At 35.4% G+C, this 15,719-nt stretch overlaps 1 protein-coding gene across 2 annotated transcripts; it reads left to right on the top strand.

The window, feature by feature from the left end:
* Window positions 1-2,855: 2,855 nt before the first annotated feature.
* Window positions 2,856-15,137, top strand: LOC137404396 (endoribonuclease LACTB2-like). 2 transcript variants are annotated; one of them, XM_068090596.1, is made up of 8 exons: window positions 2,856-3,072; window positions 6,812-6,909; window positions 7,669-7,808; window positions 9,493-9,601; window positions 11,596-11,691; window positions 12,777-12,898; window positions 14,582-14,787; window positions 14,913-15,137. In XM_068090596.1, the coding sequence occupies exons 1-7, from the start codon at window positions 2,912-2,914 to the stop codon at window positions 14,744-14,746; spliced, it is 891 nt and encodes a 296-aa protein (XP_067946697.1). In that variant the 5' UTR covers window positions 2,856-2,911; the 3' UTR covers window positions 14,747-14,787; window positions 14,913-15,137. The 2 variants fall into 2 exon arrangements, with proteins under 2 accessions (XP_067946697.1, XP_067946696.1); XM_068090595.1 differs by having other exon boundaries at window positions 14,582-15,137.
* Window positions 15,138-15,719: the final 582 nt, after the last annotated feature.

Here is a 15,719-nt window from a genome sequence, read left to right as displayed (position 1 = left end):
GATCATTAATTCTCAGTGTACACTGATGATGCTCTAGTGTATCCTACACAAAACAAAGCAACCATGCTGCAACAAGATTTCTATTATTTTGAATCTTGAGTTAAACTTTAACAGATGAAATTTAATCCACAAAAGTGTTACCATCTGTCTGCTGGCAAGTCACCCCTGTTGACTAATACAACAATTCTATCAAGCTATTTGGTCAACGTTTTCAAAGTGTGACTTTTGATTCTTATCTTTAGTTAGAGTTGCAGAAGTATTTGAAATTTACTAAACATATTTGTAAAATTGAATCTGAGGAAAGCAATTAATTGGCGTGTTTAGGAGGGTTCTTAGAGAAGCAGATCAAAAGGCAAGAAAAGTTGTTTATACTGAACTGGTTAGACCTGGTCTTGAGTGTTGCTGCATGGTTTGGGACCTTTACCTAAAAAGGATACTGACTTGCTAGAGCGAACTCAAAATGCTGCAATAAGATTCGTATTTAGACAAAAAGGTGGGGTTAGTTTTACTGAGACAAGAGAAATTTTGAATTGAATTTTAAAAATTAATTTAAAGTCAAATTAATTTTTTGAATCCTTGAAACAGAGATGAGTTAAACTTCGTCATATTGTTTTTAGTAAAATTCTGACTGGTGATATTGACATTAATGTAGAAGTTAGGGATACAGAGAATAATTTGTCAGAGGAAGTTAAGCCTCCTGCATTCTTAACTTGTTTTAGGCACTACTATCTACCTTTGATTACAACTCACCAGCTTAAATGCTTTTTCTTGCCTCGTACTGTATGACACCTACATACCAAGGTCCAGCAAATATTGAAAATAAAATCAGTTCTGCTGCAATTTTTACCTCCTCGGATGGTCTTTTGCGGAAACTTTTAAACTGAGCTGAGCTTAGTCTTTGGGGTTCTTTGGGCACCACTTTGCAAAAACAGGGTGACTGTTATGGCCTGTCGACGATGATTGTTAGATTATCTATTTTAGTTGGGAAGGGTGTTCTACAATCAGGAACTTACCAAGCTTTTATGACTTCATATAATAAGCCTTGGTAAGCAGGGCTCCACTTATAATTGAATAAGTCATTCTTATAACTAAATAAACACCAACTAAAATTAATTTCTAGTACTAATTGTAGGCTTTAAAACTTAAAACTATGACAATATTCAAACACAGCAAGGTTATTGTGAAAATATGAAGGTTCATAGAAGATTTTAGTCATTGTGAAAAGCAAAAACAGGAGTTAAATGCAGCTTTTGGCTCAATTTAGATATGCTCTTCTGAAATAATGCTTATCTAGAGTTAAATGGGAGCACCATAGTGTTTGCAGATCTGCAAGCTGGTTTGGTAATTATGTTTGTCAACTATAATTGAAAATATGTAGCTCATGTTTAACAACAGCGCATCAAACATGAGCCAGTTAGTCTTTAATTTTCAATCTACATTTAATATTTTCGAAAGGCAAATTATGTACACAAAAACATAAAACTAAGCACACATGCCTACCCATATAAGTACTCTAGTACTACCCATATAAGTACTCTAGGACTACCCATATAAGTACTCTAGTACTACCCATATAAGTACTCTAGTACTACCCATATAAGTACTCTAGTACTACCCATATAAGTACTCTAGCATGTAATTGTTTTGAGAGTGCAAGTAATTTTATGCTGCATCAGACCTCAAAAGTTTGAACCGAGGTAAAGTGATTAAGGTCAGACAGAAATCATACATAAAATTACAAAGATTTAGGTTCCTGATTTAACGAAATAAGCTAACCAATAGGAATGCAAGATCTTTTCAGATGTACTCATCTTATTAGGAAAACAATCCTTAGATTCATCAAAGTAGATTAATAAGTGAGTAACAGTGTACTAAAGGATTATTGAAGGCTGTTTCTATGCTTGTAAAAGGTGATCATATTGAAGCTACCCACCTCACCTGTCCGTTTCCTACCAACTATTTCTTAAAATACAGTAGATGCTCCTACAACATAAATAATCCGTTCCAGGAATGCGTTTGCTTTAGGGGTTTCACGTTATAAGAACAGTAAAATACATGTAAATTGTCTAATCCGTTTTAAGATCTCTTCAAACTCACCCCTTTGGCCATACAAAAAGGAAAAATTAGACTTAATTTTTCAATTTGTTGGCTGTACCATAGGTGCAATATTATTGGTTTGCGTCGACAACTTTTCTCCTTTTTCTGATCAATCTAACTTGTTTCATAGACCACGATTGCGGTAATTTTACAATGAGTTGATGGGAAACACATCTTCGATGTTCATTTACAACGATTTGCTTATTTTTGTAAACATTAAAGTCTATTCTGCAAAGTAAAAATAATAAAAATATTTTATCTCTGCAATAAAGCAAAACAACAAAGTAGTTTACAAAAAGCGATACTACCTGTTCATTATCTATCTGTACCCAGGTATCAAGGTTAGGATAAAAGAGCTTTTGACGATATTCCAACTCATGACATTTAAATTGGTGGACCAATGTTGTAACACCTGCACCAATCGATTGCGTTCAAGTATTCATCAATAATTGCAGCTTTCTATTCTCTGTTTTGTCGACATCTGATGATTGACACATTAAACTAGAATGTCCTGGATGTCGTATATATATAATAGATATAATGCTATACACATGTCGTTTTTCTCTCGCAAGTGCGGCAAAAGAGATTAACATTCAAATTGAATTAGTAAACTCACCCGACTTGAAACTTCACATTATATAGAATTTTCTATGTAGTACGAAGAAAAACCTTCACATAAATTCTTGGCGTTATCTGGAATTTAGATAATAGGAGGTTTACGTTATAGGAGCGTCTACTGTAGTTGTCTTTTAGGGGATTGACTATTGACTCAATACATCTTTAGAAATAGAACAGTTGAAAGATATCTGGTAGGATGGGTCCTCCTCTAACACCCCTAGACAAGATCCGCTATCTCTCCAAACGGGTCATATGTATCCTTGGCTGCAACCCATCACCAATGACCCTCCTTGGTACCAATACCTACCTCGTCGGCTCTGGCAGAGAGCGTATCCTCATTGACACCGGAAATCCTAAGTGAGTAGATGAGATAGCACGTGTATCACTTAGGCTTGTTGTTAACAAGCTATAATGTTGTTTTAGATGTCAGCCTTTGTGATGATTCTCAAAGCAAGAACTTTTCAGTTAGGGTTTGTCAAACTTATGATTTTAAAACTCTGATCATAAACCGTAAGTCATAAAAAGTATTGAATTCAAAAGTAGTGAAATACAGAATTTTGTTATTTACCCGAATTGCACTTACAGTATAAAGGCCGTAATAAAACAGATGGTCCATTGAAGTGGTAATTGTGCTCTCATGTAATTAGGTTCTTTGAATTTTGTTTGTTCCTTAAAGTTAGCAAGTACTATCGTTAAGCCCAGCATTGCCCAGGATGTTTCATTTTTAATATGATAGATCGCAGCACATGTGTTGATTTTTAACACAAATGGCAACACTACTTTCATGATAACAATCCATAAAGGCATTCATTGAAGGTAATTGTTTTTAATGATGTGAGAGTACATTTTTGGGTTTCGAATCTGATTGGAGGCTGAATCTCTGAAACCTGAGAGAGTTTTGAAACCAAATATTTATGGCCACCTGGCGGAAGACATGGTGCATATGCAAGTGAAGCTTAGACGAAATGCGCAGCGTTAACCCAGACTAACAGACACACACACAAAGGGGAATTTATTCATAGTTTTTATATAAATAGTATTCTTAATTGTCTTTCCCAGACTAATTCACTAAACCTTTTCTCTAAAGTACAACAGACGCTCTGGTGGTATGCATGACAGTGTTCCACTAGCAGCTCTTTTAACACTTCGTCTTAATTGAGGGAATATGAATGAGGTTGAGGTCGTCTCGTGGACGTCGTTTGTAATTGATTTTAGTGAGACTATCGAAAGTGCAATTGATTGTAGTGAGACTATCGAAGGGGCAATTGATTGTAGTGAGGCTATCGAAGGGGCAATTAATTGTAGTGAGGCTGTCGAAGGGGCAATTAATTGTAGTGAGGCTATCGAAGGGGCAATTTAATGTAGTGAGGCTGCCGAAGGGGCAGTTGATTGTAGTGAGGCTATCGAAGGGGCAATAGATTGTAGTGAGGCTATCGAAGGAGCAAGCACAATTCTTTAGTTTGAATTGTAAAGGAATTTTTACAGCACATTTTTCAATTGATGAATCTTATAAAGACTCCTTCCATGAATGTAAAATTGTAAATGGTTGCTTTTGAAAAGATGAGTGACATTCTGTTTGTTTGAAATGTGGCATGTGATAGTTTCTATTGTGGCCATATTTATCCGTTTATTAAATACAAAATTATATTAATGCAGATTTGGCTTAAATCTAAACTGTGAAATGTCCTTTTTAATATATAAATAATCTAAAGAGAGGATCAGTCATTCTAAATGGACAGCTCTTACCTCCAACCATCTTAACCTCTTACCTCTCTTACTTCCAAACATCTCCCACGTATATCCTTCCCTTCCATTTTCATTTCTCTAAGGTAAATTAATAAAGAAGCTTTTCTCACTTTTTATAAATTTATCGCACATACTTTTTGCATAAATTTAGTTTTACATTTAGTTTTTATATGGTTTTATATCACGTATTTGTTTGCACGCTGCAAGTAGTACTTCAAGTAGTCATCATTGAGTTTTGGTTTGTGTAGCGAATTCAACAAAATAAAAATATCCGATCTAAAATGTGATAACATGCAACTTCAGTTGTATATAAGTGTGTAACTGTATATTAATCCTTTAATGTTGAATTCAGGAACTTTAAATGGCGCCATCTCCAAGATCTAAAATATGACAGTTATAAAATGTAACACAAGTGTAACTTACATTGTCAACATTTGACTGTATATCAATCTCCCTATGTTGGGTTCATGAGCTTAAAATGAAGCAAATCAAGCCAGGTCTAACAATACTGCTGAAATAAGCTTTGTAGAATCACTTAACAGCTTTCTACTTGGTGAACCCATGTGGATTTAACATGACAATTAACTGAAAGTTGTGACATTTGGCCACGTATAATCCATCGTTTTTTTTTATGTCATCAAGTCGTTTGCACATGCGCTCGTTCACGAAAATACCGCCATATTTATAGAAAATGATCGTTTTTCTTTTATTTAACAGTACTTTTCGGTGTTGTTTTGATACTATAATAAAAAATCGCAAAGCATCGTTTTCAAAAATTCATTGCAAAAGCTTCGTGTTTTTAACGATAAAATTGTCTATAAAGATGGCCAACAACGATAAATTGGCGTCGCGAAAAAACGAAGGGTATGGTCTGAGGGTGGATTCCTGCCCGCAACAATTGCTTCACAGGAACACTGACTCAGCAGAGCTGTGATAGCAAGTATTATAATCAGGAATAATGGTTATAATTCTCACAAGTAGCTTGAATTCTACTGAAAAATCATTTCTACTTGCAACACATAAAATCAGCGAATAGTGAATAATATCAGTAAAACGGCAAAAGAGACAATCCTTTTTTGTCCGGATTAAACCGGCTGGACCATGTCCAGACATTAAAAAAGTTCCAGACATTGAAAATTGAATAAATAGGTACAAAATAATGTCCCAAATTATTCCAGAACCGCATGGAAACACTGGCTAGGTGGGCGAAGAGCTGGCACGAAATGCACCTATCGCTTGCATCATCAGTCGCTAGAGTGGCTTATTGGTCAAAGTTGTAATTCTTTGGATAGACAGCCGCATCGGACAATCATCAAGACTCTGGCCTGTTCCAAGCAATCGAAAGTCTGAGGAAGTAAAGTCGAAAGAAGCAAGAGTCGGCTGCAGTTATTGCTCATTGCAATAATATCATAATTCTGCTGCAAAGTGCAACTTATGAACAGTTGAAATTCCTGCTGCAGTCTTAGAATTTCACACATCTTTATTAACAATTTAGATATAATGAAATAATCACATGTTAGTATGCAAGCAGTTTAATAATAATCGTAGTCTATAAATCTCAGTGCTTGCTTATCATATGTCTGTGGGTCGTGTGTCATCCGTATGTCCAGGTAGAATGATAAAGTTTAAGGAATGAAAAATCTAGTTTGCACTGGATTTAACCTCGAAATTTCTAGGTCTGCAAGCAGGTGTACTAAATCACTACACTGCATATCCAACTGGCCATAACGATGAATAATTGTGAGCATTCTTATGTACCCATTGATTTTAATGGCTTCACACTTCAGCTAAGTATGCTAGAAAATCATGGTTAGGTGAGAAATCATTACGCAATATTTCTCCTAACTCTAGCTTAAGTTATAATGACGACTCCTATTATACTTTATTTGCTAGCTTAAGTTACTCACATTCGTTGGGTAAGAAACTTAGCCAATTAAAAATAAATTTTCTATGCAAAAACATTTTGATTACCCGTACACCGCTGGTCATTCACATACCATTCACATACCGGTAGTAGATTATGAAGACAAATTATATTAGCTCTTGATTTTCATGGCTTTGGTATGCAGTTTGTGTGATGGTTGTACCTTGCTAGGCCTATTATGAATGCTGACTTTACTGGAGCCCTTTTGACCCCATCAGTTTGTGGTGCACGTTTGACATCACCTGAAGTTAAGCAAAATGCCGTTTACAAATTCCTCACATATTTCGTAGGTGTAATAATGGTGATTTTGCCTGACATGGTTCAAGCTTTCCTTAAAGCTATGAAGGCTTAGAAGGGACTTTTGGCATTATTATGTAATGAATGTAACCATCTACTCCATGCAAACTATAACTTTTTTGCATACAGCATCCTGGAATACCAGCAGCTTCTTAACAAGGTCCTGGATGATACTAAGTCTGTAATTTCAAAGATTATTGTCACCCACTTTCATCACGACCACATCGGTGAGTATAATTATCTGTCTTGATATTGCATTAAGTTAGTACCAAAGCCTGGTTCTCATAGATCAACTAAACCCTTGCGGGTGATAAGAGATGATATTGTGGGTTGTGTCTAGATAACCATTTTCATTGCTCGCTTGCTCATCAGCTCTTTTTCGTTAGAAACAATAAATTTAACAGTTTATCACGTTTACAATTTTTAAGTTGTAATTTTCATTTGGTAACAAAAATTTAATTCGTATGCAGCCTTGGCCGACACTTGGCTCGTTGATTGATCCTGCAGAATATATGCTTTCACGAGTTTATTAGACTTGAATATATATTGAAAGCGCTCGTGCTCGGGGGCCAATGTGGACCAAAAAACCGAATTTATGGCTCAGATGTGTAAGTAGCTTACTTTTCAAGTCTGCTTCGCTCGAGGCCTTTGAAAATAAATACGCACAATTGTAAATATTTGTGATTTCTGTGATTTATTCTCATCAACAAAATTAGTTGAGCAAAAGAAAAAAGCTGGAGGAATGATGAAGCCCATAATACGCAATAGCATAGCTAGTCGTGGCGTCGGGCTTGTAGATAATACATAATCTTTTTTACTTTCAACCATAAAGTATTTATTTTCAGTGGATAATCTCCATTCGTTCCACAGTTTCCAAATTATCTAAGGCAGCACAATTGTTTTTGAGTCAGCATTTTGACAGTTGAATCCCAGAGTTGCTTTTTTATTTTCTGCTCTCATTTTTATTTTGAGGACTGCTGTCACAGGTGGGTTGGCAGATGTAAGGAGGTTGTGCAATGCTAATATTCCTGCCTATAAGATGGACTTCATGTCTGCAGCCGAGCGCTCTAAGCTGGGGGAGTATCAGAGTGAAGTTGAACTCATAGAGGGCAATCATACTTTTGAGGTTGGTGCTGTAGGCGTCCCCTAAGCCTTAGATCCTGCAATTAGTTTATGTTACAATGCTATTTGTTCTTAATATTGTTATATCTTTCGTTTCTTTGTGACGTCATTCTATCGTTGTCTGCCATCTTTATGGACACATTTTATTGTTAAAAACACGAAGCTTCTGCAGTTAATTATTGCAAACAATGTTTTTGTTTGCAATCTTTTTATTTTAGTATCAAAACAACACCGAAAAATACTATTAATCAAAAGAATGATGATCGTTTTCTACAAAGATGGCGGCTTTTTCGTAGACGAGCACATGTGCAGACAGGGGTGAGAACGTCAAAAAAACGATGGTTATTAGCTTCCAAGCAATTTTTTAAGACAGCAAATTTTTTACGCGATGGCATTAATAGAATGACAATCGTTTTCTACAAAGATGGCGGCATATTCGTGGACGAGCGCATGTGCAAACAGGGTGATAACGTAAAAAAAAACGATGGCTTGTCACTCACCATGGTCTCCCCTAGATAGAAGAGGAAACCTCATCCCTTGTTTATAAAAACCCTCATATATATACCCTCGTATCTATACACCGCAAAGCCGAGAAGCTTACGACATCAAATAATGTCATTTTAGAGGCGTAGCCTATTAAAGCCAATGTGGTATATTTGGCCCAAATTTCTACAAAATAGTCAGGGGCGCACAAGAGACGTCTGCGTACACAACAAATAAAAGGTTGTGTATTTGGATATTGATTTGTTTGATAGCTTTTGGGTCAAGTAATGTGGTCGGCTTTATTTTTTGTGTTTAAATAAAGGTAATTGTTTTAAATTTTTTGAGTTTGATATAAATAAGCTCATATACGTACATTATGTAACTTTCATTTTATGTGAATCAAATTAACTTAAGTTTTGAACACAATACTTGGGAGACTATCAAGTTGTCTTCTCCTAGAGCAGTCAATCATTGCTTGTTGTTTTGTCGATGAAACACAGTAAGATATATTTGTAACCGCTGTTTGCTGCAATTAATTTGTTTTGAAGCACCAACCTTACGTTTTCTAAAACAGTTTACAAATGAAAATTAAAGTTAACGGTGTCATTTACTGTCTGCTAAAACTTTACTCATGTTGCTAACAGTTTTTCTCTTTTGTTTTAATTTACTTTTTGGGGATACAATATTGGAATAACACAATTTTGCAATATTTTTGCGCCTAAAAATGAGCTTTCTAAATTTCTTCCCCGATTACTCATTCTGCCGTAATCTTTGTATAACATTATTTATTACATGGCGTTCCAGAGATCATTAGGGGTGCCAATAAAGCGAAGAGAGTAAGAATGTGTACAATTATTCTAATACGTTAGAAGGTGGACAATTTGTCCAGGTGTAACAGTGTCGGGCTGACAAGCAGAGTTTGACAGGTTCGAATCCTGTATGATGCAATCCCTTTTACAATGCAATCTTCAACCATGGCCTCAGATGGACACTGCTTTTATTACGATCAAATCTCTGCATGTATTGTAGAATCTCTGCATCTCCCTCCATGTATTGTAGAATGTTCTCACATTGAGAAGACAACTTCTAAAGCTGATTTCTAGTGTATTTTTGTAACGCAGATATAACAATACAGTTCAATTATTTATCTATACTGAAATATAGAAAGCTGATCAGTCTTTATTAATTTATAACCTCTTCAACAGGTGAATGGTGCAACACTGAAAGCACGCCACAACCCTGGACACACAAGTGATCACATGGTTCTTTGGCTAGAGGAAGAGAAGGCTCTTTTCTCTGCTGACTCTGTTTTAGGTACTCTAGCAATATTGCATAGATGGTACTATGTAAGATAACAGGCCTCTTTCGAAGACACGTGCGCCATTTGCCAGTGAAAAAGTTATATTCTTTATTTTCCTTCTGAAGTGCCTATTCATTCATTTCTTTCTAATTCTTTTTTAGACATTCTCATCAATCTGAATCAACTTAAATTTCTATCATTCTCTTACTCTCTATTACTCTGAAATATACTTACATCTGTCCATAAACGCCCTCGCATTCATCATCATAATCTATGTGTTAACTCATGTGTATGTCCTGTGTTTATGGAGAGATGTAAGTATATTTCAGAGTAATAGTGAGCAAGAGAATGATAGAAATTTTAAGATGATTCAGATTGATGGATTGATAAGAATGTCTAAAAAATAATTGGAAAGAAATGAATGAATAGGCACTTCAGAGGGAAAATAAAGAATATAACTTTTTCACTGGCACAGCGCAAATGGTGCACCAGTTTTCAATAAGGCCTCCATGCATTCAGCATAGCTAGACATATTTGTTGCGTGTCTAAATTGTTAGACATCTTTGTGATGCGTGAAACATGTTGGTATGACAATCATTCCATAATGGTTCTGAGTGTGAGCAGGTCGCAAAATTTTAGTATGCCACAGTGATGCATTATAAACTTGAACATATAAAAAAATTATCGGTTTTTTGTGTTTTTGTTGTGTGGTAGGAAATGGTGAAGATAATTGTAGAGATTGTAAACAAATGCATGACTTCAACAAAGCTTTTTTGTCAGAAAAATTACTTTTTTGAGCTCAAAGGCGTCAAGTAAGAAAGGGTTTTCTTAAGCTGTCTGCACATGGTTTGAGAATCTTTCTTGCTTTTTAGCCGAATTCTGTTCTGTATCCGCTCACATGTTCACATTGGTTACCATTTGCCAGCACTAGATAACTACAGAAGGAAAAATGCATTTGCTGAGGATAATTTTTAGGATTTTTCTGGTTTAGCAGAGAATAAAAAAAAACAAATAAAATAAACTTTAATAGCGGATTTATACAGGAACAGGAAATGAAGTTGTTGATTTCACACATAGACAGCAGGGCACTCAAAAAACATGTCAGGAGTAGACAATTTCAAAATAAACAAACTGGAAATACAGTTACAGTTTACATGCACAATTCTACAAACTAGATGAATATTAAACAATATCATTTTGTTTAGAATGAGCTGCTTGAGTAACTAACTTGGTCATAAATTTTCATTTCTGTCGTACACTTTTCATGTGTGAATGGATGCCAGTTTGGAGCAAGTTTTAAAAATAAACTTTCTTATTGCTATTTACTAAAATTTGAATTAGCAAAATTAATAAAAAGTTTAATTTTTATTAAAAATTATAAAAATAATTATGTCTATTCATATACATGAAGTTTCTGTAATTCTATAGCAATCTCGAGTGATGACCAATGATAACCAGCGTTACATGCGCTGGTTATCATTAGTTATTTTTCATTGTTCCTTGTTACACCGGAACGCAGCTCAAAGTGGTAGTTAATAGTTTGCAATTAAGACCTAAAAAATGGACTGGTTTGAAGTTTTTTTTCAGCTGTCTTGTTCCCGTTGCAATAGGACCACAATTTTTTCTGTTTGATAGTTTTACAGTTAAATTTCCGTTGTGTCAAATTAGTCTTTTCTGACTATAGAAGAGTGATTGTCGTAGAAGATTGATTGTCATAGAAGATTTTCTGAAAATTAAAAACAAGTGAACTGAAGTTTTGTTGATTATAAAGAATCTGATTGGCCGATAATTACAAATTATTGTGCATGGCTGACATATTTAGCTAAATCTTCCTGATTGATCTCTAGTATACATTCAGCTGTAAACATCAGTCATATGAGATCTGCTCCAGCAAGGCATTTAAGCCACTTGACTGGCTGTAATTATCCCTGACTGAGACTTAAAAGCAGGTTTTTTAAGTGGTTAAAACTTCACTTTATTTTTTCACACCCACATGGGTGTGTTGCAGGAGAAGGAACCACCATGTTTACCAACCTGTCACATTACATGAAGTCTCTACAGCAGATAAGGGATATGAAACCTGAAGTTATTTATCCTGGTCATGGTTGGTATTCATTTCTAATAGATGCTTCATTGAATGCTTCAACGTAGTAAATCATAGCGTGCTACGCTTGGTGAAACTATGACTATCGGGGCACTTTTGCATTCCTTACACGTTCCCCAGGTCTTATCATCAAAGGACATTTGTTGACCCCCTACTACAGGTTGACATCGCGTAAATGCACCCGCCTTCTGAACACTCGTCTATTAGATATTATTTTGGAGCTAGTGTGTTTTTCAAGCTCAACATGATAACGATATTAGTGATTGAAATATTCGATCATTAGAGCAGAAGTATTTGATAAAAATTGGTGGCTGTACAAGTCTTTTTGTCTTACAAAAAATCTAATATTTTAAACAAATAGTTCACTGTAGTAAAAAGAAATGTGTGGCAGGAGTAATGAGTGTTTGCAGATAAACTGAAACTGTAGGATGAAATTGTTACCATAAAATTATCGATACGAACACATACAATTACAAAATCTGATTAGATTTTGGCTGTGTTTGCAAATGACATGCCAGTAGCTATGACATCAGTAATAAATCCATGTCAGGCTGGGATTTCCTATTGGCTGATATTATTCAAGCAAAGAAAGTTGCTCATGTACTTCTTTCGAGGCTATTAAAATATTTGTGAACAAATAAATGAAATTTTCATTCTGCAAATGCAACAGCATCCAAACGGTGTCATTGAGACTTTTTATATTATGTTGTGGTATGCCTATTGAATCTGAACATGACCTTAGTGTTGTCCTATTTAGTCGTCTTTTTTCCATAGAGATATGCAATAGACATACTGTACAAACTCTCTATCTAAACACCACCACCTTTAAAAGAACCCCACTATAGGAGAAGGGTTTAAAAATACAACCCCATCCCATTTAAATAGAGGTTTTGCGGCACTGTCAATTAGTATCCTTGCTCAGACTTGTTGGGCGTAAATACTTCAGTGTTTATTGTTTGTACTAACTCTTTGCTATGCAGGAAGTGGAGAGACATCTTTTCGTTAGGAATGTCATTTCTGATCGATATGACATTTTTCACTTTTAATACAAACCTTTAACACAAGGTGTATAAATGTGTTTCCAGGTCCTGTGGTGAGGAATCCAGCAGAGCATGTGGACTATTATATCAGTCACAGGCAAGAGAGGGAAGATCAAATAGTCGCTTTACTTAAGGAAACACCACGTTCTGCGAAAAGTATTGTGAAGGTACATGCATACCCAATTTGTGTTAAAGATCCGAGGTTGTGTATACATCGCTGTTGTAGTCTGGTTTAGAACCACTCGGAAATGATGCCCTGTATATGACCTCTTCTGTGTTCTGTTGAAAGTTTCCATACTTACACAAACATAAGTTTGTCCAGTGCTTTACAGTTGGGCAGGTCATCAAGTTGCCGGTGTGCTGCTATTTATAGTAATGGGTACGTTGGCAGTTCCGTGCATATTGGGAGATTATCATCATTTGTATCATTATCTGCACAATTATTGCTTAAAGCATTAAGATGGTCCAGTGGTGCAGTTGGTAAAGAACTTGCCTTGAAAGCTTTGGTACCTGAGTTCAATACCAGTGCGAAGCATCTTTTCTCTAGCACTCCAAGCTTGGCTCAGATAGATAGGGCTCTTATCATAATCAAGATTTAATGAGATCAGTTTGTAAAAGGTTGACTTTTAATTGACCTTGAAATGGTTTGCCGCATGTGCTGATAATATCATCTACTACGCAGGTATGCATATCATTGTGAGTATTAAACCTCCTGTCATATTCTGACATCTTGAACAACTAGCAAGCTTTCTGATTATAAATATTTTACTATATTTTTTAATTTATATTCAAATTATGTATATATAATGCATATTTAATTTTGTAATTTAGCCTACTGTGTTTTACGATCAGAAAGTCTTTTACATGACACAACGACAGCCTAGTATGCCGAGGGAGATCACCGGGTGTAATAACAATGCGTATAACTCCAACTGTAGAAACAAATGGACATGGTGGTTCTTATGATAGTAAAGATATTTAAAAAATCCCTGCAGTTAGAATCTAAAATAGCAGCTACAATCTAAAATAGCAGCTAGAATTGTTTATCATATTCGTGACGTGTATCTTTGATAAAAGGGAAACTAACGAGGTAAGGCTTTAGGGTTGACATTCGCTGGGCTAGACACTATTAATGTTTTGTGCACTTATCCCCCACGTCCATAGTAATATTGATAATAGTCATTGTGTACAGTAATGTAGTATCATTTCATTGCAGCGCAGCCGATCATTCATAGTCAAAGCTAGACATGGGAAGATAATTCCTTGCTTTGTATTAATTATAATATAAGAAAGTGCTCATTTTCTTCAACTTCTACCACTCACACTAGTCTTCTTGGGATGCAAGATGTTAAAAGTTGATACTTATTGTTCAAGCACCGTGGAACCAAACTATGTCAAGACAAACTGATTTACTTACATAACTAATGTTTTGAAAAACTGGGCATCATATATTGGCTGTTAATTTATATGTGGAGACGAATCCTTGCGCAGCTTTAATGTCAAGTATGGAAAAGTTCATATGGTGAGATGGTCATGTTTTTTTACTATAAATGTCCAGCAGCAATTACATTGTGTCATCACATAAGGTTGTGAGCAGCAATTGCTCGAATACCAATGATTTTAGGCAGTTCAGATAAATAGATACTCTTGTGTGACAATAACTGTGACGAACCGAAAATGTGAAACCTAGGTAATTATTAGTTTGCCATAAGCGTTTAATTGCTATAATTTATGTCAGAGTTGTCTGATCTCACATAACAAGTAAAAGGTAAGAGAATATAAGTCCTAATTTCCCAATTTATTTGCTTTTGTTGTCAATAACGTTCAGAACATTTTTCTGTATCTAACAGGTGCTGTACAAAGACTACCCAGAAGCCGTACATGGCCATGCTGCTGACATAATGATTCTTCACCTTCGTAAGCTCTTCGATGACCAAAAGGTGACTTACAAGGATGAAGATGTGAACACAGACACCTTATGGAAGTTGAGAGAGCCACATGCTGGTTCATCTTAATGAGATGCATGAAAGAAACATGTATAGGCTTTAAACTCTGTGTCTTTATATCAGTAAATTAGTAAAATCAATTCCAATGATACCTATAACAATTTTAAATGCCAAATTGCTAATTGATTGAGATTTATTTGCTAATTGCTTAAGATCTATTTGCTAATTGCTTGAGATTGAATTGCTAATTGCTTGAGATCTATTTGCTAATTGCTTGAGATTGAATTGCTCGGCCCCAAGAGTCATGTCTCCCATTCTTAATGCCCGGCGTGAATATTTGCTACTACTTCCATAGAAAAAACATTTTTAAGCCTCTAATTTTATGCTAACAACTTTCATTTGTTGTTCTCTACTGCTCTGTTAGGATTACCAGAGCCATATAGTTTCACAGAGTCTCGCGACCAACATCATGATCTCATCATGCTCCCATATCGGTCGTGACCGATATGGGATCTCGCTCGTTTCCAAACAAACAAGCCACGTCTACCATTTTTATATACATGTAAGTTATAATGGAAAAGCCGCAACGTTAACCAACAAAAATTATTCCCATTGGCAGTCGCTTTAAAATTAATTGTTGTATTATACACTATTTGAGAGACGACAAAATTCCCTGCAAGAAACTACAAATTTTTTTTTGTAAAAAGGTAAAAGTAAATGCAAAAAGTGAGATGTTGAGAGCGAGGTAAGAATATTCCATTAGAGATCAGTATGTTGTTCGGGAAACAAGCGTTTTTGTTTCCGGTTTTTGATGCGGGACTCTGTGAAACTATTCGGCTCTGAGGATTACATAACTAAATAGATTGTTTTCGTGCAGATAAATTATTTTGGTCAGTTCACTTTTAATCATGCACATTATATATTAGGCTTCGATGATATCTACGCTTAATCAAGTCATGGCAATGTTTTTTCTGAAGACATACTGCTCAGCACATTTTGTGTTATCATTTAAATACCCTGATTTGCAATATCAACAGTATGT

Source organism: Watersipora subatra, chromosome 9, assembly GCF_963576615.1.
Source record: "Watersipora subatra chromosome 9, tzWatSuba1.1, whole genome shotgun sequence".
NCBI classification, from domain to species: domain Eukaryota; kingdom Metazoa; phylum Bryozoa; class Gymnolaemata; order Cheilostomatida; family Watersiporidae; genus Watersipora; species Watersipora subatra.
The sequence above is the reverse complement of the archived record's forward strand: the minus strand, read 5'-3'. Positions and strand labels throughout refer to the sequence as shown.